At 49.7% G+C, this 21,977-nt stretch overlaps 2 protein-coding genes across 5 annotated transcripts; both read right to left on the bottom strand.

Moving 5' to 3' along the window:
* Positions 1 to 1,086: 1,086 nt before the first annotated feature.
* Positions 1,087 to 11,572, bottom strand: Plppr2 (phospholipid phosphatase related 2). 3 transcript variants are annotated; one of them, XM_051196837.1, is made up of 9 exons: positions 11,312 to 11,569; positions 10,561 to 10,640; positions 9,073 to 9,261; positions 8,802 to 8,937; positions 5,929 to 6,200; positions 4,957 to 5,133; positions 2,829 to 2,951; positions 2,470 to 2,521; positions 1,087 to 2,351 (listed from the first exon to the last, which is right to left on the bottom strand). In XM_051196837.1, the coding sequence occupies exons 2-9, from the start codon at positions 10,624 to 10,626 to the stop codon at positions 2,008 to 2,010; spliced, it is 1,359 nt and encodes a 452-aa protein (XP_051052794.1). In that variant the 5' UTR covers positions 10,627 to 10,640; positions 11,312 to 11,569; the 3' UTR covers positions 1,087 to 2,007. The 3 variants fall into 3 exon arrangements, with proteins under 3 accessions (XP_051052794.1, XP_051052795.1, XP_051052796.1); XM_051196839.1 differs by having other exon boundaries at positions 2,174 to 2,351; positions 2,845 to 2,951; XM_051196838.1 differs by lacking the exon at positions 9,073 to 9,261 and having other exon boundaries at positions 11,312 to 11,572.
* A 2,162-nt stretch (positions 11,573 to 13,734) lies between these two features.
* Positions 13,735 to 21,936, bottom strand: Ccdc159 (coiled-coil domain containing 159). Of its 2 annotated transcripts, XM_051196974.1 has the most exons (12): positions 21,798 to 21,902; positions 20,103 to 20,209; positions 19,767 to 19,981; positions 18,592 to 18,625; positions 18,113 to 18,201; positions 17,952 to 18,033; positions 16,335 to 16,530; positions 15,719 to 15,786; positions 15,563 to 15,639; positions 15,133 to 15,254; positions 14,840 to 14,922; positions 13,735 to 14,066 (listed from the first exon to the last, which is right to left on the bottom strand). In XM_051196974.1, the coding sequence occupies exons 1-12, from the start codon at positions 21,806 to 21,808 to the stop codon at positions 13,915 to 13,917; spliced, it is 1,236 nt and encodes a 411-aa protein (XP_051052931.1). In that variant the 5' UTR covers positions 21,809 to 21,902; the 3' UTR covers positions 13,735 to 13,914. The 2 variants fall into 2 exon arrangements, with proteins under 2 accessions (XP_051052931.1, XP_051052930.1); XM_051196973.1 differs by lacking the exons at positions 19,767 to 19,981; positions 20,103 to 20,209 and having other exon boundaries at positions 21,798 to 21,936.
* Between the last annotated feature and the right edge of the window lie 41 nt (positions 21,937 to 21,977).

Raw genomic sequence — 21,977 nt, 5'->3', positions numbered from 1 at the left:
ATGTTTGTGTGACTCTTACTGCCACACACTCTACAGATGTTCATGGGGCTCCCTTTCTTCCCTCACATCTCACCTGTGCTGTTTTCTTTTCATTGGACTCCCAGAAAACTCTTTAAATATAGAAACTCTCCATTCCAGAATTTCCTCACACACACTTTCTCCTTTCCTGCTGATGTAGCCTAAACTGGACTGGCTTCCAAGCAGCTGTGTAGCCCAGGATGGCCTTGGACCCCTCACCTTCCTGCTCTCCCACCTCCCAAGTACTGAGATCATAGGCATGTGCCACTATGATCAGGTACTCACCCACTCTGAAAGTGTTTCATTGACTTTATTTAGCACAGTGCTGAGGTCAGAACGTCACCCTGAGTTAGTGGGAAGTTTTCTGGAGCAGTAAACACAGGTTTGTCAGCAAGCACATTTACACAGTGAGCCATCTCCTCAGCCCCCAGGTTTTTTAACTTAAAAACCGTTTTTAATTGTGTGTGTGCGCGCCATGAGAGTATGGGTGCCCTCAGAGGCAGAAAACGGCATCTCACCCCTTGTGAGCAACACTACATGAGTGATGGAAACAGAACTTCACTCAGCCATATCTCCAGGCCCTCTTTTGAAAATAATAGTAGTTATTATTTTGAGAGGGAGAGGCACTGAGAAGATATGCCATACTGTGTGTGGGGAGCTCTCCATAGTTTGTCTTTCCTCCCACCCTGGTTCTAGGGATGGAACTCAGGTTGTCAGGCTCCAAGAAAAGTGTTATCACCCCCTGAGCTATGTAGCTAAAGATGACCTTGAACTCCAGATTCTCTGCCTACACCTCCCCAGTGTTTGCCTACAGGCATGTGCCACAACATCCACTTTATGAGAAGCTGAGGGTGGATGCTAGCTAAGCAAGCATGCTACCAACTGCCCCACATCCCTAGCCTTGACCCAGGATTTTGACCCATGTCATTGGCCCCATGGCCACACTGTCTCTCCACATTTGTCCTTAGATACACTGTGACATGTCACACCCATATTCACAGCCATCTAGATCCAGTGTTAAGACTCCCCCATCTCCCAGTACTGGGGGAGGCGGGCAGCAGGCCAAACTTCTGTTACAAACAGGTCTTTATTAAAGATGAGGGGGGAGGCAGGGAAGGGGGACAGTGTCTCATCTGCCCACTGCCTTTGGCTATTCTCGATAGGGGAACCCCCTTCTGCTTCACCCACGCCCCCCCCAAGATGGCACATCTGCATGAGGCACAGGGGGCAGTATGAAGAAGGGTGAGTCCCAAGAAAATATATTTCCACAGCCCTAATAAATAATAGGAGGTTTGGGGGTGCCCTGGGCACAGCCAAGGGGAGACAGCACCCGGAACTCCAAAACCTGTGAACTGGGGCAAGCCCTACTCAAGTAGGGAGTTGGAGGGTGTGAGATGGTGCACCTGGAGGAGGAGCTAGAAAGGTAGGGGTGCCACAGGACCCTGCTATGGGAGAGCCTGCCCCCACCCTCCAGCTGACTCCATGATTCTAGGGAGAATCTGGATAGCCCTCCTTGGCTTTGACACGGGCGGTCCCCCATTGACTGGAATCATTCCCACCCACTCTCAGCAATTCTGAAAGCCAAGGGCTCTTAATGGCTGTTTAGACATTGCACATTGCACATTGCACATTGGCCGGAGTTGCTAACAAGTGAGAGGTTCCCATTGGCTGAAGTAAACTTTTAGGTTGAATTCTGAGAACTAGGAGCTCTCACTGGCTTGACAATGACCAGTTGGGTCAAGCGTCAGTCGCTAAAAGGGCAGTCTTAGGGACATGGGCCCATCTGATTATTTTTGCCTCCCCGGATGTTTAAGAAAGCCAAAGAGCAGCCAAGAGATCCTTTCCACCCCCACAAGTGTCCTTCCAGCCATCTTCTGACGCCGAGCCTGGCTGTTTTGGAGGGCAGGGTCCTTTAGCACTCACGTGGCACAGGCACGCCGTGCCAGGGAAGAAACAGGGGACACTGGGTAGATTTCTAGGTGGTGAGTCTCACAGCAGGTGGTCGCGGCTGGCAAACAGATAAGGGCTGAAGTTGTCGCGGTGGAAAGGGGAGGGATGGAGTCCACTGAGGGTGTATAGGTCCCGGAGCAGGGGCGTGGGCAGCAACAGCTTCCGGCCGCGACCACCTCCCCCACCTGGGCCCCCGAGTCCAGGGGAGGAAGGCGAGGGACCCTGGCTGGGAGTCGGTGCGGGCAGGGGCAGAGGCAGAGGCAGGGGTGTTGGCTCAGACCTCAGTCGAGGGCGGGGCACACGGGGCGAGGAGCACATCGCTGGGGCCCTGGAGGACACACAGCTGGGAATCAGGTGGCCACGGCGGGCACAGTTCTGCGGCTCTAGAGATGACATTCAGAGATTAAGAGGTTAGCAAAACTGGAAGCGTGGCACACAGGCCCTGGTAAGACCTCTGCACAGCAGAAGACCCCGTCCATCCCCCCACTTCCTAACGCTTACTGGATGGGGTGAGCCGTGCCGGTGTCGAATGCGGCCTGCAGGTCTCGGCTTCCTGAGACAAAAAAGAAGAGGGAAGAGGCTAGAGGATCCCAGGACCCTGCAACTCACAGTCAAAAAGGGCTCATCAGCCAGCCGCCCCACGGAAACCGCCCCAGAGATCACAGGATTAACAATGTAACTTTGGGAGGGAGGGGGAGTGTAGCCTTCCATTCATTAGGCTGCTTTCCTCCTAGGACTTCAACCCCAGGACTGGATGGCTCCCCCTCCCCCAGACAGGGGTCCTCCGCCTGACTTCCTACCTCCCTGGGCCTGCCTGCTCCACCCACCACCAGCCCGGAACAGCTCCCGGGCCCCCTTACCTGGGCCACACTTAACTTTTCGAGGGGGCTGTCCATAGTGGGGGCCTGGCTCAGGTCCTCCCAGGGGGAGAGCCTTCGACCAGAGGGGGGTCGGCTCTGGAAATTATGCACAACACAGGTGACCTATGCCAGAGAGATAGGGGTGTGAAGAATTATGAAAATACCTTGCCCATTTTTCCAATAGAAACTGAGGCTAGGATTTTCAAGCACATATAACCTTTCTTTACAATTTTACTTTTTACTTATTGGTTGATCTCTCTCTCTCTCTCTCTCTCTCTCTCTCACACACACACACACACACACACACACACACACACACACACATCTCTCTATAGCTATCTTGGAACTCTGGCTAGACTTGAGCTCAACAGAGATCCACCTGCATCTCCTCCCAAGTGCTGGCACCAGGAGTGGACTACCATGCCTGGCTGCATTTACATGCTTGATAATTGGTATATTGCAATTATTTGGCATAAATATTGGTTTTTTAATTTTTGTGATTTATTTTTACTTTCTATGAGTGTTTTGCTATATAGACATACATCTGCATGCTTGGTGTACATGGAGGTCAGAAGAGGGCATTGGATCCCATATAACTGGAGTCACAGATAGTTGTGAGCCACCATATGGGTGCTGGGAACTGAACCTGAGTCCTCAGCAAGAGAGCCAATGTTCTTACATGCTGAGCCATCTCTGTATCCCTGAATATGGATACTTCAATGTTTCAGAAATGTTACTTTTATTATAACTACTCACTTTGTGGGGATCACCATAACATACTGCATTCGTGAAGGTCAAAGGAAAACTTAGTTCCTTTCACCTGGTGAGACCCAGAGGATGGGATTTATGCTTAGGCAAATACACAATTGCCTTTACCTAATGACCTTTCTTCTCACAAGCCTTTCCCTAAATGTTCCAGGAAGGGCTGAGTTATGTCTCACTCCATACAATGCTTGCCTAGCATCACAAGAAAGGGAATCTCAGCACTAGGAAGATGAGGCAGGAGGATCAGAATTACAAGGTTATATTTGACTGGATATCCACATGAGAGCCTGTCTCAAAAACAACAAAATGGTCTTGCCAGGAGTAGTGGTACACAACTTTAGTCCCAGCATGTGGGAGGCAGAGATAGATTTCTGTGAGTTCAAGGCCAGCTAGTCTACACAGTGCATTCCAAGCTAGTCAGGGTTGTATAGTGAGATACACTCTAAAAAATAAAATAGAAAAGAAAAAAGAGGTTTCACTAATTCAGTACATAGCCTGAAACTCACAATGTAGACCAAGTTGGCCTCACACTCAAGAAACCTGCCTGCTTTTGCTACCCAAGTTCTGGGGTTAGAGATATGTGACATTGTGCCTGGCCAAAATATTCTTTAAAAATATATTTAGGGGTCCAGGAAAGTGGCTCGGTGTTTAAGAGCACTGGCACACATACACACATTTAATGCAGGTAAAACACACAAAATTAAAACTACACTTTAAACAATCTTTAAACAAATCTTTAAAATATATATGTATACTTTTAAATGTATGGGTGGGTGTGCATGTTTGTGTATGTGCAGGTGCATGTTTGTAGGTGTGTGTATACGTGTGTGCACACAAAGGTGTGTTCTGTGAAGTTGCTGTGTGTGGGAGGTAGGGTCAGTCTCTGGTGTCATTCCTAGGGAGTGGTCAGCCTTGCTTCTTGAGACAGAGCCTCTCATGGCCTAGAGCTCCCAGATTAGGCTAGACTGGCTAGCCAGTGAGCCTCAGGAATCCTCCTGCCTCTGCTAGATGGCAACCACACTACTTCTGGTTTTTACATAGGAGCCAGAGATCTGAACTTAAATCCTCGTGCTTGTAAGACAAGCACTTTACCAACTGAGTCATGCTCCTCCCGTAAAATAGTATTTATTTCAGTTGTAGAGTGTTGTAGCATCCCTTAAATTTTGCTTATCATGGCATGACCCTGTCAACCCATTTCACAGATGAGAACAAGCAAGAAGTCATCATCAAAGTAAAGGACAACTGCCCTCCCCAGGTCCTGCAGAATCTATATATCCTTTAGCATCGTTGAGCAATTCTGCCTCTTGGGTCAGGGGCCTGATGCGAGGTCTTCCATATAGAGATAGGTGGGAGGGGGACTCACCAGAAAGGTGGCGATGGCTGCCCCGGTCAGAAAGCCAGCCAGCACGTCTGACCAGTGGTTGCGATACTCTGCCACGCGGACCACGCCCACCAGGAAGGCGGGGCACAGCAGGGCCAGGCAGAGAGAAGGCTTTACCAGGCGGGAGCCCTTCACGCGGAATACTAGGGTCACGTACATCTGTGGGACCCGAACTGATCAGAAGATGAACCCAGGCCTTTCGGGTCAGAGCAATGGAGGCTTGAGGGAGTGGCCAGGGGCCTCCAGGGATGGGGCAGTGGCTCCAAAGCGGGGCGCCGTAGAGGTGGAGATGTGACCACACATGTATAGAGAGAAGGGTTCCTGGAATTGAGATGGCAGGGGAGGGACTCCAAGGGTTGCAGGGGTTCTGCATGCAGGTGGTGTGGCCAGAGCTCCAAAAAGGACAGGTGAGGGTCTACGGAACAGGCTTCCCCGTGATGGGGAAAGATGCTCGCTGCATTAAAGCAAGCACACAGAACCAAGGAGTAGAATCAGTACCAAAGGGTCATGTCTGGGAGCTCCAGAGCTCCTTGGAGCCTCATGGGGCCATAGAAGTGATCAGGAGGGAACATCAGTCATTCCAGAGGTCAGAAAAAGGAAAGAAGTCAAAGCAACAGAAGTGGGACTAGAGAAAGGGAAGGGACAGAATTAGATAAGACCAAAGCAACAAAGGGGAGGGGCGAGGGCTCCAGGAGGTGGAGTCAAAGCCCACAAACTTAGTTTCCTAGCCACCATCCAGGACCTGCAGTCTCTTAGCAACTTCAAGGGGAGGAGTCCCAAAAGGCAGAGTCCAGGACAATTCTGGACTGGGTAGTAGTGAGCTCTAGGGCTGGGAGTGTGTGGCTTCATGAAGGATTCAGCTCAATGGGCGTAGCCTTATTCCCAGAGCTCCTCCCCTTCCATCAAGCACCCCTTCCCACCTCCAGACCCCTAGCATCTACCCCAGGGCCTCACCGCAGTGTAGGTGACCGCGTAGGCGCACAGGGCCGCGTCCTTGCAGGGGAAGGCGCGGCGTGCAGCTGCCACCAGACTGGGGCTGCCTGCACAGGCGCTCTGGTCCGTGACGAAGCGGTCAGGCCCTGGCCGATCAGGAGATGGCGGTGGGCAGCCCAGGGCCGTGTAGTTGGGGCGACAGACAGACAGGAAATGAGGCGTGGGGTTACCGGTCACCACCTGTCCCGCATTTGCAAAGATGGTCGTGGTGAACAGGCCAAAAGAGTACACCCCTGGCGATGGGGAGAAAAGAGGTCATGTCCCTTCTACTGGATGCCCCACACAGTTCCATTAAGCTCCTTGTCTAGGTCTAAAATTAATTTTTAGGCCAGGCAGTGGTGGCGTACACCTTTGACCCTAGCACTCCGGAGGCAAAGACAGGTAGATGTCTGAGTTCGAGACAGGCCTGGTCTACAAAGTGAGTTCCAGGACAGCCAGGACTACACAGAGAAACCCTCTCTTGAAAAAACCAACATTTTTTTTTTTTACATTTATTTATTTGGGTTTTTGTCTATTTGTGTAGCCAATTATGCTGTGTGTGGAGGTCAGAGGATAGTCTGAGACATTTAGTTCTTTTCTTCTACCACATAACTCACACTGTCAGGCTTGGCTGCAAGCTCCTTTGCCCTCTGGCAATCACTGGTCTCAATTGTCTTGCTATTCTTAGGATGGCCGCTGAAGTCAATCTGGGACTCTATGATAACAGGTGCCACCATGGGCCCCTCACTATAGTATATATCTATAGTCTGTCTCTAAGAAATAAACTGTGTCAAGGGCAAGCCCTTCCTGATGCTATCACAACTATCCCGGGAACCCTCAACACCATTTCATCAGGAGTTTGGGACCTCCTAGGAAGACCCTGTTGAAGTTTCTGGGATTCCTCCTCTCTTTGCCCTTCTCTTCCTCTTATATTTGTTAAGAATTACATTTATTTCGGGTTAGAGAGATGACTCAGAGGTTTGGAGTGCTGGCTGCTCTTCCAGAGCACCCAGATTCAGTTCCCAGCACCCATGTGGCTGCTCACAACTGCCTATAACTCCAATTCCAGGGGTCTAACACCCTCACAGACATCTATGCAGGCAATAAACAAATAAATCCTTTAAAAACTTTAAAAGTTACATTTATTTGTTTGTATGCTTATGTGCATGGAGGTCAAAGGACAACTTGTGACAGACCTATGTATATATGTCTGTACTTCTAGCATATAGGGATTGGTAGCAGACAGAGAGCCCTTACCCATGAACCCTCTGATCAGCATGCCCCCACCCCAGGCAGAGTCTAGCTCTGTAACCTTGACTTGTCTTAAGCCTGATATATAGATCAGGCTGGAAGGGAACTTTCAGTCTAGCGTGAACTTTTTACTTATTTTTATTTTTGTGTATGTATATGTGCCTTCATGAGTTTATGTGCATCACAGGGATGCAGGTATGCATGGAGGCCAGAGAGTGTCAGATCCCCTGGAATTGGAGTCATAGGCAGCTGTGGGTGGTGGGACCTGAACCCTGGTCCTCTGCAAGAGCAACAAGCACTGTCAACCACAGAGCCATCTCCCCAGCCCCGACCAGAACTTCTGAGAGTTCAGATTATAGGAATATATGCCAGCCCACACAGCTTGCTTTATTATTATTATTATTATTTTAAGATAGTGACTCACTTTCCAGAATTGAGATCTTCCTAGCACAGCCTCCCAACTCCTAAGATTTCATTGTGACCAGAACACAGGCTTGCATTCTTCATGGGAACAAGTGTACATGCTTGTTGTGTTGGTCAAAGAACAATTCCTCTGACACCTTCACATTTGGAGACAGAGCTTCTCACAGGCTTAAAACTTTGCCAAATAGATAGCCAGATTGGATGATCTAAAGCTTCTAGAGGTTCACCTGTCTTCACCTCCCATCTTACCATATCTGAGACAACAAATGTGTCCCAATCCTGGCTCTTAAAAGATTTTCTTGAGCTGGAGAGATAGCTCGGTAATTAAGAGAACTGGCTGCCCTTCCAGAGGACCCAGGTTCAATTCTTAGCCCTAATATGACAGCTTACAACTGTCTGTAACTCCAGTTCCAGGGGATCCAACACCCTCACACAGACATATATGCAAGCAAAACACCAATATACATAAAATAAAAATAGTTAGGTTGTAAAAAAAATAAGCTGGGTGGTAGTGGCACAGACCTTTAATGCCAGCACTCAGGAGGCAAAGGCAAGCTGATCTCTGTGAATTTGAGGCCAGCCTGATCTACAAAGTTCCAGGACAGTCAGGGCTACACAGAGAAACCCTGTCTCAATTTTACATACATACATATATATGTATGTATGTATGTATGTATATGTATAAATATACATATATACACACATATGATTTTTTAAATCATGTATGTTGTGCATGTCTGTGTCTGTGTGTGGACACACGTACCTATGTGTATGTATATGCATGCATAAATGTGTCTGTGTGTGTGTATGTCTGTGTCTATGTGTAATGTATGTCTGGGTATGTATGCCTGTATCTATGTGTGGGCGCATGCATGTATCTGTGTGTGTTTGTATGTGAATGCATCTATATGTGTGCATGCATGCGTGTTTGTGTGCACACCTGCATTTATGTATGAGTTTGCATGTATGTGTATGTATGTATATACCACATCTTGAGTCAGAGGACAACTCAGGAATTGCTTCTTTCTTTCCTTTGACCATTTGGGTCTGGATAATCAAATTCTAGTCAAGCTCGGTGACAAGGACCTGTACTCACTGATCCATAAGGTGAACTTGTCCCTTTGTTGCTGAACTCACCTCCCTCCCCAAGATTTTGACTAACCCCAGGCTGCATCTCTCACCCAGGAAACGGACCAGCCTCCGAAGTGGGGGACTGAAGCGGCAGCAGGCCCCGGACACAATGGTGCTCTCTCCACTGACAGGGCTGGCAGAGGGTGGAGCAGGGAAGAAGGCCCGTGCCAGCTCCCCCAGCAGGATCTGTAGACAAGACTAAGATAGGTCTTCCTGGCCAGCAAGGACAGGGCTTTCCCCAGCCCCCATCTGGCCTCTCTGCCTTCTGGGAGTTTGTACTCCCTGGCATCCATCCAAACTGGGTGGCCCACACTATCTCACCGTGAGGGTGGGCCCAGCAGTGACCAGGGCATAGATGAGGGCTGGAGGAGCTCGGCTGGCAGCCTCGGGCCCGGGGTATGGCTTGGCATAAGCGCTGTCATAGCAGAAGAAGCCTTGGGTGTGCACAGGGAAGGTGTCCGTGAACTCCAGGCGGTATGCAAGCAGGATTACAATGCCCAGCAACACAGACTGCAGCAGCATCAGGGCCAGAGAGAGGCAAAGAGAGACAGGAGGTCACAGGCCATGAGGCCACGGAGAGAGAGAAACAGGGAAATGGAGATAGATGGAGGGAAATGAAGACAAAAGGAAAGGAGGAAGGAAATAATGTATTTTTACCTTCCCAACAACTGTAGCTATGATTCTATTTTTTTTTTTTTCCTGGTGCCTTTTTGTTCTGTCTTGTGGGTTGTTTTGTTTTTGTTTTTTGAGGCAAGGCCTCATGTAATCCAAAGTTTACTTAGAACTCACTATAGAATTGGAATTGGGGAAAACTCCTGATCCTCCAGCCTCCATCTCCCGTAATGGGGCTATAGTTGTAGGTCAGTACACCTTATTTAGTGCTAGGGATGGAGCCTAGGGCTCCATGCAAGCTAGGCAAGTCTCTACCAATTGAGCCACATCCTCAACCCATTTTTAATTTACTTACTATTTTCTAGATGGTCTCATTGTGTATCTCAAGCTGGCATGGAAATCATTAGGTTTTTTTGTTGCTGTTTTCATTGTTTTGAAGCAGGGTCTTACTATGTAGCTCTGGTGTCCTGGAACTCACTCTGTGGATCAGGCTGGACTGGAATTCACAGAGATCTGCCTGCCTCTGCCTCCTGAGTTCTCAGATTAAAGATGTGCACCACACCTCGCTTGTTTGATTTGAGACGGGATTTCACTTCATAGTCTTGGCTGGCCTGAAACTTCCCATGTCTATGGAATAGCCTCGAATTTGTAGACATTCTCCTGCCTCTGCCTCCTGAATGTTAGGATTACAAGTTTGCATTACAGTGGCTGTGCCTTGCAATTTCTTTTCTCTTTCTGTCTTTATCTTTTTTTGAGACAGAGTCTCATGTAGCCCAGGCTTGCCTTGACTTCCCTGAAATCCTTCTTCAGCCTCTCAATGCTGAGGTGCATGTGCCACATATGTGCCATCATGCCCTATTAATTATACCCATTTTAGATGTGAAGAAACTGAGGCTCAGGCATGCAAAGTCCTGAAGTGTGAATGGATCATGGCAGAAGCGGGCTAGAACCCAGGAGAAACACATCTGATCCTAACCCTGTCACCACATCTCAAGCGAAAAAGAGCAGAGCTAAAGTTTTGAGGTAACAGGGTGTGAGAAGGCACAGAGGGAGATGGTAGGACCAGATTGGAGCCAGGGATTTGGGAAAATGATTATGGGAAAGGGCTGGGCCAGGAGCAGGGAGATAGCTGGGCAAGGATGAAGGGAGGAGACAGGAATCAGGTACTCTTTCTCAGAGTAGCTCTGAGGTCCTCACCTCCACGAAGACAAAGCAGGGGATGATGGAGAAACTGCGCTTCAGGTGAGGTCTCCCTCCAGCCATGGTGAAGGCTAGGCCTGTGGAGGGGGAGGGAAAGGGAACTCCAGGGCAGGGCATATGCCTGCACAAGGCTCTGTGGAGTTCCGAGTCTGCTCTTTAACCTGGTTCCCACCCTGCTGGCCCTGCCTGCTGGAATCCCTGCCTCCTCTAACATCAGGCTTTGACTCCTACCAGAGACTTTAAGTTACAATTACTGTAATGTGTGTGTACACATGTGCCACATCCTTTGTGTGGAGGTCAGAGGGCAGCCTGCAGGAGTTGGTTCTTTCATGTAACCCGGAAGATTCTACAGTGGTCTCTTCTCTCTACTTTCTATAACATTCTAATCAGATCACATACCTTTTAGGGGAACCCCTAATCAGTCTCCAGAGGAGACCCCTCCAGCTTTAGAGGAGGGTGCCCTTCTCTTTGGTACCCACCTTAATCATATTTTAGGGAATTCCATCTTCTGGGAAAGAGAGGGCTTCCTGCCCTCTCGCCCACTCTGGGCCCTTCCTCCTAATCCCTTCACCATGGCCTCCACCCACCCCTATGGCTGATAGCCAGACCCTCCCTCTCTCCCAGCTGCTTCCCCTTCTGCCCTCCCCCTCCCAGCCTCTCTGCCCAGCTGCCTCCCCCAGTCTCTTTTCATCAACCCTTACATATAACTCTAACCCCCAAGGCTTCAGTAGCCAACACCTGCTCTCACCTGTGAAAGCACCCTAGGGCTTCCCACAGGCCTCCACCTTGACCACCACCACCTCACAGCCACTCCCGGAGGCTAGCAGGGCAAGGACACTCATCTCCATTGCACAGATGTGGAAACTGAGGCCCAGGCAGGCGAGGGAAGGTGCTGTGTGTCCAGGGCTCCATTGAGGCCTACTCCAGAGTGACATATTGGAGTGAGGGTCACCACAGGTTCCAGATATCTGTACAGAGTCACTCACATGGTACTCCCACAAGATACAACCCAGCCACGGCTTCCATCCCAAACTCTATCAGAGGGACACCTCAGAATATGACATTCATCTATTCCACCGCAAGATCCAAGCATACTGTGTGGGGTGCCTATTTCATGCTGGGCAAACCAGATTTGCTCATTCACACAGCCCTCAGTACTGCTAAACACACACACACACACACACAGAGTTTGCATATGGCCTGTCATAGACACCCACATGGATGGAACATACCCCCTCAAATACACAGCCAGAGAGACATCCCAGCCCCCTACAAACCCTTACCCTGATACAGCCACCACCATAGACTCAAGGCTGCCAACACACTTAAGGGTCACAGCACAGTCACTCTACACAATGAGAGTCACAGAACGGGTCAGAGTCACACCCCCCAGTTACAAGGCACTCATGACAGTCACACACATGAACACTCTCAAGTCATAGAGACAGTGTGCCTGCCATCCACAACCTCAGCCACATGGGCATGCAGGGTTATGTGACTTGGACTTGCAGCGACATACATACAAAAGGCACATAAGATCAGACACCTGCCAGATTGCAAAACAGCCACACACACCATCAGAAGGAACATAACAGAAACCACAAAATGACAGCCAGATCACACAGTGAGACACCTAGACACACACACAGTGCAAGCAGTCACACAGATACCCTAAGGAACCCAGTTCACTTGATGACTCTCTCCCTCTCTCTCTCTCTCACACACACACACACACAATCAGCGGACACACCCGAACCCATCACAGCCAGAGAGCCACACAACCAGTTACACAACCACACACCAACACGGGGTAGCCACACCATCATTCACCCACAACCACCCTCGCAGCAGTGTGACCTGGCTACAGAGGCCCCTGGGGCCCCTCTCCAGATCCCCCTCCCCCAACCCCATCCAAAGCCCGAAATCTCCGCCTCCCCTCCCCCAGCTACCCTCCCCCCAAAATGGACTCGCAGGGAACGTATTGGAAGGACCCACGTCCCCGGTCTGGACCTGCGTGCCCGGGCCGGGCAGCCCCCGGGTTGAGAAGAAGAGGCGCCCACGCTCCTCCCTCACCCTGTCTAGGCCACCTCTCCGTCTAGACGGTCCCGGCACCGCAGGACAGTCACAGAGATCGCTGGTCAGGCAGGCGGATGCGGAGACAGAGAAGTCTGGACAGCCGTGATTGCAGCTCCGCGCAGACTCCGTTGCTGAGGCAGGGGCGGGACCACAGAGAGTCTTATTTGCATAACCCAGTGGGGCGGAGAAACGGGATGTTCATTTGCATAACTCATGAGGGCTGGGCCACAGCGTCGTGTAGCCAGTTGGGCGGGGACATTAGTTTATTTGCATGACATTATGGGTGGAAAGATGTTTAGAGTGTTAGGGAGGAGCTATACAACACTTATTTGCATAACTCAATGAAGTAGGCAATGATTGGATAGAGATGGGTGGGGTAGGCTGAGGAAAGAGCTCAGCCTCTTCAAAGGACACTCTATGCCACTCCTCTCCCCATTTGGGCATCCCAAAAGACTATCTGGATAACCAGGTCCATTTTTGTGTGTCTCATGCCCCCAAGCTGGTCTCCAGTTCTCTTTGCAGTCAAGGCTGGCCTCCTTTAGTGCGGGAATTTTAGGCCTATTCCACCACATCTGGTTTGTATGGTGTTGGGGTTGGAACTCAAGGCTTCCTGTATGCTAAGCAAGTGCTGTCCTGATTTTGTGTTTTTAAATTACATATATTTATTGAGGTGTGTGCCATGTTTTGTGTGCATTTAGAGATTGGAGGACAACTTGCATAAGTTGGGTTTCTCCTACCATTATAAGGGTCCCTGGGATCAAACTCAGGCCTCCAGACTTGGTGTCAAGTGCCTTACCCACTGAGCCATTTGGCTTTTCACTTCGGTGTTTTTGAGACAAAGTCTCTTCTAGCCCAGGCTGGTCTCATACACTCTGCATTAACTTTGAACAGATAAGCCTATGCCCATCTACCTTCCAAATGGTGCATTACATGCCCAACTGACACACCCTAAATTTTGTCTCACTGTCCTAACTAGACCCACACATCCTCAGAAGTACCCTAGTCTCTGCATCCTATGAGACACCAAGGAGTTAGCTGGGGGGTGGCATGGGGAAGACCCCATATTCTTGAACCAGCAGATGCAAAAGTCCAGGATGGAGGAAGGTCTCAGCTAGTTTATTTTCTCTCTGGAGGGGTCTTCAGGGCAAGCAGTCCCAGCTGCTCAAGCTATAGGGAGAGAAGGTAGGTCATGGTCTGGCTTTAACCAGGAGAACTCAGGGTTGCCAGACAAGGACCAGATGCTCAGACAGAGTGCCAGCCTCAAGGCTTTGGGAATCACAAGGGGGCCAGATGGTAAGGAATGGAGAGGGGCGGAGGAGGGTCTGTACCAGGAGGGTAGGATCCACTCTTGCTGACAGGTGTCTCCCAGTCAGAATCGGAGTCCCAGGAGGGGTACTGAGAACTCAGGCACTGGTGTCCCTTGTGGCCTGTGGGAAAGACATGCCATCCTGGCTCTTCAGACCCTGAATATGACCCTCTAGCAACTTCAGAATATGGACTCTGCCTTCCTTGAGATGAAACTACACAAATTCATGATCCAGACACCCACATCCCTTGTGTGACCCAAAGTAGTACCCACCCACACACATGTAAATAAAATAAAATACTTTTTTTGTTTGTTTTTTTTTTTTTTTTTTTTTCCGAGACAGGCTTTGGAGCCTGTCCTGGAACTAGCTCTTGTGGACCAGGCTGGTCTCAAATTCACAGAGATTCGCCTGCCTCTGCCTCCCAAGTGCTGGGATTAAGGGTGTGTGCCACCAACCCCGATAATAAAATATCATCTTTTTAAAAATCCCATAGAGCAGGAATAGTGGCATATATCTGTAATCCCTGAGGAGCTAGAAACAGGAGGATCAGAAGTTCAAGGTTATCCTTGGCTACATAGAGAGTTTAACTTAGTCTGCACTATGTGAGACTCTATTTAAAAATACCAAGAGATTAAAACAAAAATCTCACAAATCCTAAATGTGACCCCAACCATGTCCTGCATGAAATGGTCTTTGTGGTCAGGCTGGCCTTGAGCTTGAGGTCCTCTGTGTTCACCTACCCCACAATTTCTGGGATTATAGGCCTTCAAAATCTCAACCAGTCAAAACTACCCAATGTAGCCTTGGAACAAGACCCAAGCCAATGTGACCCTCAGAAGGCCTCTGAAGGAAATGACCTCCCCACCACATCCCCATTACTCTCAACCCCTCACCCCTGAGACTGGAGGCCCTGGGCCTGGTGCCCACAGACAAGGCAAGACAGTCGATGGAGCTCTGCAGACGGTGGACAGCAGACCTGTGGGGAGACAGAGAGACGGGCCCCAAGAGACACTGGGGTATCCAGGGTACCCCAGAATTGGAGCTAGGGCAAGGGAGGCCGTGAAGAGTGTGATTCCTAGGAAAAGTAGGTAGGACTAGAACAGGTTCTGTTCCAGATGCAGCATGTGGGGGAGGGGCAGGTTAGAGGAAGGCTGGGGTCAGAGGTCAGATTGGAGGCTGGCCTCACCATATATCACTCAGCTCCCTCTGTAAGTCATCCTTCCAGCAGCTACTGCCTTCTGCTGGTACCTCTTCAGCCTCTGGCCATGAAGATGGCTCATAAGCTTGCTGCTTCATCTTGGTCAGAACCTGAGGTTCAGGAGGGGGTTGGGAGAGCCAGCAATTAGACACACAAGAAGTGATGACCAAAAAGGAAAGGTGATCAAGATGTAGCACGTTTATTCTCGGCTGTATCGAGAGCATGGAACCCTCAACAAACACAACTTTCTGATGTGGGGATCGCAGCTATTACACACATTATATGGAGAGTCAAATCGAGGCCTGGAAAGAAAGTGATTTACCCATAATAACATAACACTAAATGGCAGAGCTGGGATTTGAATTCTGCCTCCTCCCATCTGCCTCACGTCTTGCAGGCCCTCATTTTCTCCGCTTACCTTCCGGCATTTCACCTGTGTTTTCTGCATCTTCTGGATATTCAAGAGGTTCTCTGAGATCTCATCCTCCTGGGCCTCTGTTGGGGACAGCGCTCAGTGGACAGAGGAAACAGAGGAGCCCCACTCCTTCAAGGACGCGGGCTTTCAGACACTCACGGAGCTTCTGATAGACGAAAGTCACTTCTTCCCTCACCAGCTCCAGTTCCTCCCACAGAAACTTCTTGCTGAGGGCAGAAAGGAGCCTAGACCCACATTCCCAGCCCATTTCCCAGGCCGCCCACACCCCCATCTGCCCAGCCCACTTACAGCAACAGGCTCCTCCCACTGCCCTAGCTCCTTCCAGGGTATCAGGCTCCACCCACACCACCTGAGGCCTCTCCAACAGCCTGAGAAGCTGCCCGCAGTTCGAGGCTCCACCCAGCCCCAGGCTCCGCCCACAGTCCTGGGGTTCAAGCTCTCACCTCCCATTCTACTTTCTCCTTCCTACCTGGATCTTCCCAGCCTTGTTCTCTCCTGATTTCCACTCTCCAGCCTCTCCACCTCCCTCAGTCTTCTGATGCCCTACCTCCTTCCCCAACCCATCTCCAGCTTGCTGTCTCCCTCACCTAGGTCCCTTAGACTCAACACCCTCTCCCTTGCCACCATTGTCCTCTGGAACAACCTGTCCTGTTCCCCGGTCGTGTCCCCAAGCCGGAATTCCACTCTCTGATCCATTAAGTTCCCTCAATGGTGGCCTGCTTTCTTGCAACTTCCACCTCCTGTCCACACCCACCTGTCCCGGATCTCCTGGGCCAATAGCTGCAGGCAGCGAGTAGTACGGGCTTGTTGGAGCTCCTCACTGTCCCTCAGTGTCTTCTGCAATCCCTGCAGGCCTTGGGCCAGGGCCCCATAAAGTTCCTGCTGACTCTGGTCTGCATCCCACTTACGGCCTTCCTTCTCTCCTTGGCGGCTTGTGGGGCTCAGCACTTCTGTAGAGAGGGTGGGAGAGCCTTGACTTTATTTTTGTGTGTGGCAGCACATGTATGTACATGTTCACGTTTTCACAGGTGTGTGTACAGGTACACAGACATGTGGATGTGGGTGGAGGAAGGAAGGTCCCAGGTCAAAACTGGGTGCCGTCCTCAATTCTTCTCCACCTTATCTTTTGAGATTGGGTCTCTCACTGTACCTGGAGCTCAAAGATTGGGTAGCCTGGCTGGCCAGGGAGCCCCAGGATTCCTCCTATCTCCACCTCCACAGAACTGGGATTGCAAGTGTGCCCCACTAAGACCAGCTTCTTCTTCTTCTTCTTTTTTTTAACTTGAAATCTGGATATGAACTCAGGTCCTCATCCTCCATGGCAAGCATTTTAGTAACAGAGCCATCTTCCCAGCCCTGGAACTTCTTTACTTTCTAAGATTGTGTATTTCTATTTTATGTGGTTTATGTTTCAGAGGTGTTTTACTTGGTGCCCATGGAGGCCAGAAGAGTATGTCTTATCCCCTGGAATTGATATTACAGAGGGTTATGAGCCACCATATGACACTGGGAACACACCCTGGGTCTTCTGCAAAAGCAGCTAGTGCTCTTAACTGACAAGCCATCTCTCAGCCCCTGGGCTCAGTTTACTTTTGTTTCCCAGACAGATCTCTATCGAAGGCTGACTTTGACTAATTAGATGATGATAACTGTGAATTCCTAACCCTCCTGCTTCTATCTCCTGAGTGCTGGGATCACAGGCATGCACCACCTGGACCTGTTTTATGTTGGGGACCATCACCATCCTCACAACCTCAGGTCTCTGAGATAGAAAATCACTGCCTCTTAAGAAATAAACAGGATGTTCAGCAGAACATCCAAGGTACAGGCTTTCGGTTTCACAGCCAGTCAAAGAATATAGCTCAGGGCTATCTCTCCTGCTGCAATTAACAGCCAATACAGGTCAGCTAAACAACTTAGGGCATTCCTTCTACTGACCTTCTCACTCTGCCTACGTGCCAGTGCACATGCCCTGGTTATGTGCAACCCCCCCCCCCCACATACACACACATCCTGCCCACGGTCCTATATAAGCCTCCCCTGAGAAGATAAAATTTGTCACCTTGATCAGAATACTGTCTTGCTGTCCATTCTTTATCTCCCTTGCCCCCCATTTTCTTCTGGCTGTTCCCTGGTTTGTCATTGACTGCCCTGAGGGTCGGGGCAGTTTTATTCCATGATGGAGGTGGAATCCAGGACTTCATGCATCCTATGCAAGTGCTCAGCCAAGTCCAGAAAGGTGGGAACCAGATGTGGGCCTGCCTGAGCCAGTCTTGACTTCAGCTTTCCCTGACTCTGTCTGACTGTGACCTAGAACTTACTTTTACTCATTTCAAACTTACTCAGACCTTGATTTCCATCTAATTCTTACCTTCAAGCTGCTGGATTTTGATCTGCTGTAGGCAGCTCTCCTTCTCCAGCAAGGTCACAGAGTGGTTCAGGAATTCGAAAGCCTGAGGAACAAGAGCAGGATGTGAGGCCCTGGAGTGTGGAGGAGGAGAACAGGGATGCAGAGGAGGTAGAGGGGCTCACCTTTGTCTGAGCTTGCAACTGGGTCTTGAGGGACTCTAGTTCACATCTCAAGAGCTTCTGAGAGTCAGGGATTAGCATGGTGTCCTTAACTGTGGGCAGTGGCAAGGGGGAGCCATGGCTGAGGTAAGATCAGGGCAGAGATGAGGGGTCAGAGGAGGGAGGGGGCATGTATAGAGCAGGGGACCTCCCTGAGCCTTGATACTGGAGAAGAAAGTGTGAGTAAGGGGCCTGCAAGATGGCTCTGTGGGTGAAGGTACTTGCCACCAAGACAGATGACCTGAGTTTGAACCCATGGCCCCACAGCATAGGAGAGAACCAACTCTGGTAAATTGTCCTCTGACCTTCAAATGTGTGCCTTGGTACACACACTGGCACATATACCCTCAAATACAGGAAGTAAATAAAAATAAAGGAAAAATTAATAGGGGCTAGAAACCCAAGTGCCTGCCCTCCAGTCTCATTAGGGAGAGTATGTTCACCTTTTACTTTCGAAGAGCCGGGCTCCAGGGACTTCTGGGAAAGAGGAGAAGAGGAGAATGGTGATGTATTCCCAGGTAGCTTACCTTGATGCAGGTTGGAGGGAAGGACAAGAGTAGTTCTCTTGAGTTCTGGTTAACCCTAACCAGGAATTCAGGCCAAACTGTGTCTAGGGGCATTCATCCACTGTCCCTATCCCCAAGATCATCATCTGCACATGTTCAGAAATGTACTTGTATGTCTCATCTCATATGTCTATGGCCCCTGGGTTGAACTTGACAGAAAGCAGATGCCAGGCTGTCCCTGGTTTGACCTTTCTCCTTAAGAGCACAAGACATTAATGACAGCAATGTCCATAGAGAACACCATCAGGACTTGACATACCACCACAAGCTGATGTTAAACACAATCAGCCACATGCACACAATTTTAGACACAAGTGTGAGTCTCACACACACAATCAGAAACCATGTAGATAAAAAACTAAGAAACACCACACACACACAGAGGGAGAGGGAGAGAGACGGAGAGAGAGAGAGAGAGAGAGAGAGAGAGAGAGAATTTAAAATATGGGTGAGACATTGTAGCACATGCCTTTAAACCCAGTGCTTAGGAGGCAGAGACAGGTGGATCTCTGTGAGCTTAAGGCTAGTCTGCTCTACCCAGTAAGTTCTAGACCAGCAAAGGGCTACACAATGTTTTTTGTTTGGTTGGTTAGTTTTGTTTAAAGAGTATATGCTTTTGAAGAAGACCCAAGTAGCCAGATTGGAAGGCTTACAACTACCTGAAGTTCAGCGCCAGGGACCTGATAACCTCTTCCAGACTTAAAGGGAATTGCAATCAAGTGAACATACACACACACACACCCCTTCAAAACCTTCAAAATATGAAAGTCAGACATATTGTCTCCGTCCTATAATCCTAGCATTCTGGATATGGATGCAGAAGAAATAGGAGTTCAAATCCAGCTTTGGCTACAGAGCAAGTTCAGGGTTGGCTTGGGCTACAAGAAACAGTCTAAAAAACAAGATACACAAACAGATTTCCTTCAATTCCTTTTTCCTCCCTCCAGGGGTGCTGTTCTAGGTGCTGAAACTGCGTGCAGCCCCTTCCCTATGCTCCACAGTGGTTCATACTGTGCATTTCTAGGTTAATGGAGGCTGGGGGGACAGGTGACCTTGGTTGTGCTGTGGTTCCTCTTCACAAGGTCCTGGTCATTATAATGTTCCTTGTGCAGGTCTGAGTTGGAATAGGAGGTTCCCTCATGAGGCTGAGGCGTTGAGTCCCACTCTGGCCTCCAGGCCACAGTCCTTGATGCTTGTTCTGAAGCAGCGTTCACGATCTCTGGCTCCAAGGTCCTGGACCAGCGAGTCATACAGTCCAAAGCCCTGTCTGAGGAGGACCCTAGTGGGAAAAGGTTTCCTTCAGGGACAAGTCATAGAAAGCTTGAAGTTATCAGCCCCTGCCAGCTCTCTGGCTGTCTGCCAGGCCCTCCAGGAAAACCGGTACTTGCCCCTCTTCCTGTTGGCAGGCCAAGATGTGATGGAGAGTGAAGGAGGCGAGCAGAGATGGGATACACTGAAATCAGGGTCCCGGGGTAGGCCGGCCAAAAGAGGGTCGCTGTAGACATGGGGATGGGAGGGGCTCTGAGACAAGTCTCTAACTCCCAGGCCTTTCATTTTAATTATTTATTGTTTTTGAGACAGAGTCTCATGTAACCCAGGCTGGCCTCCATCTCATTATGTAGCCTAGGATGACCCTCCAGCTTCTACCTCCCTAGAGCTAGGATGACAGGTATGTGTCACTACATACAGTTTATACAGTGCTGGGGATGGAACCCAGCTGCATGTTAGGCAAGTACTCTACCAACTGAGCCTCAGCCCTGGCCTCTTAACCCCTTTAGAGTCTCCCCTCAGAGATGTTTCAGCACAGAAACTTCTCAGGGTTGGCAGAAGTGGAAGTCAGATGAAAGGTAAATCCAATCATAGAGGTAAGGTTGGTTTGTGAGAACACAGACACCCCACACAAAGACATTAAGGCCTCGAAGGGCTGGTGAGAAGACGGAGTAAAGGACTCGCTGCCAAGCCTGACAACATGAATTGGATCCCCAGGAACCAACTTAAAAGTGGAAAGAGAGAACCAACTCCATAAACTGGACCTCTGATCTCTGCATGAGTGCCATGACATGTGCATACTTACACACCTCATGTACAAAGAAACAAAGTAGGGGGGGACTGGGAGGAGAGGAGGGAAGAGAAAATGTGATCGCTAGGGAAAAAATAAATTAATAAAAAGAAAGAAAGTAATCACAGGCCGTTAATCCTGGCACTTGGGAAGCAAAGGCAGGTAGATCTGTGTGGGTTCAAGGCCAGCCTGGTCTACATAGTGAGTTTCAGGTCAATCAGGGCTACATAGAAAGATCCTGACACACACACACACACACACACACACACACACACACACACACACACAGAGGGCTTGAGAATTGGTTTAGTAGCTGTTCTTCCAGTTCCCAGGTTCAATTGCCAGCACCCACATAGTGACCCCCAACCTTCTGTAACTCCAGTCCCAGAAGATCAGAGGATTTGATGCTCTCCTTTAAGTTCTACAAGCTCCAGATACAAAAGTAGTGCACAGACACACACGCAAGCAAATGTTAACACATAAAACAAGATTTAAAATCTGAAACAACAGCAGCAAAACCACATAGGACCAGATGTGGTGGTTCACCCTTTCAATCCCAGCACTCAGGGACCCTTGGGTTTCAAGACAACCTGGCCTACAAAGCTAGTTTCATCCAGGCAGGGTTTCACAGTGAGAATCTGTCTAGGGAAAGAAAAAAAATTGTCATACAATTATTATATCCACTTTACTGGGCTGTCCTGATAACACATTTGGTCCACTGCTTGGTTAAAAAAAAAAAAAAAAAAAAAAAAAAAATCTGTTCTAGAATGTCACCTGAGGACCACACATGCCCCAGAAGAGTTAGAGGGGGAAAGGAAAGAGGCATTTCAGAACTTCAACGAAGGCAGATCTCCAACCATGCCTGCCCTACCCCCACCTCAATTGATTCTTCCGACGTCCTCTTCTCCAGAGAATTCTTCGAGCGAGGGGGCGTGATCACTGGTATTAGCCCCGCTCCTGACCTGCCAATCTTACACCCCGCCAGTCTCCCAATCCCCTCTTACATCCCCCACCTACCACATACCACCTGTTCATGCTCTCCCATCAGGGACCACGAAGCCAGTCCCCAGCTATGACGCTGAAGTTTTGATCCCATGGGGACACCATCGCTGTAAAACGCAGGGAGGCCGCAGGTGGAGTCACAGAGAAGGGCGTGGTCTGCATTTAAGCCCCGCCCGCCCACTAGGGTCAGGCGCAGAACTTA

This window comes from Phodopus roborovskii, unplaced genomic scaffold (assembly GCF_943737965.1).
Source record: "Phodopus roborovskii unplaced genomic scaffold, PHOROB, whole genome shotgun sequence".
Lineage (NCBI taxonomy): Eukaryota > Metazoa > Chordata > Mammalia > Rodentia > Cricetidae > Phodopus > Phodopus roborovskii.
Note: the sequence above shows the minus strand (reverse complement) of the source record. Positions and strands in the feature narration are given on the sequence as shown.

Coding starts and splice junctions, on each gene's coding strand:
- Ccdc159 (XM_051196974.1), bottom strand. Junction 15,255..15,562: donor CACAGGTGAAATGCCGGAAG/GTAAGCGGAGAA, acceptor CCTGAACCTCAG/GTTCTGACCAAGATGAAGCA. Junction 14,067..14,839: donor CAGGGCCTCCAGTCTCAGGG/GTGAGGGGTTGA, acceptor TCTTTCCCACAG/GCCACAAGGGACACCAGTGC.
- Plppr2 (XM_051196837.1), bottom strand. CDS start 10,626: ATGGCTGGAGGGAGACCTCACCTGAAGCGCAGTTTCTCCATCATCCCC. Junction 8,938..9,072: donor CTGCTGGGCCCACCCTCACG/GTGAGATAGTGT, acceptor TCTTGTCTACAG/ATCCTGCTGGGGGAGCTGGC. Junction 6,201..8,801: donor GAGGCTGGTCCGTTTCCTGG/GTGAGAGATGCA, acceptor CCCCATCGCCAG/GGGTGTACTCTTTTGGCCTG.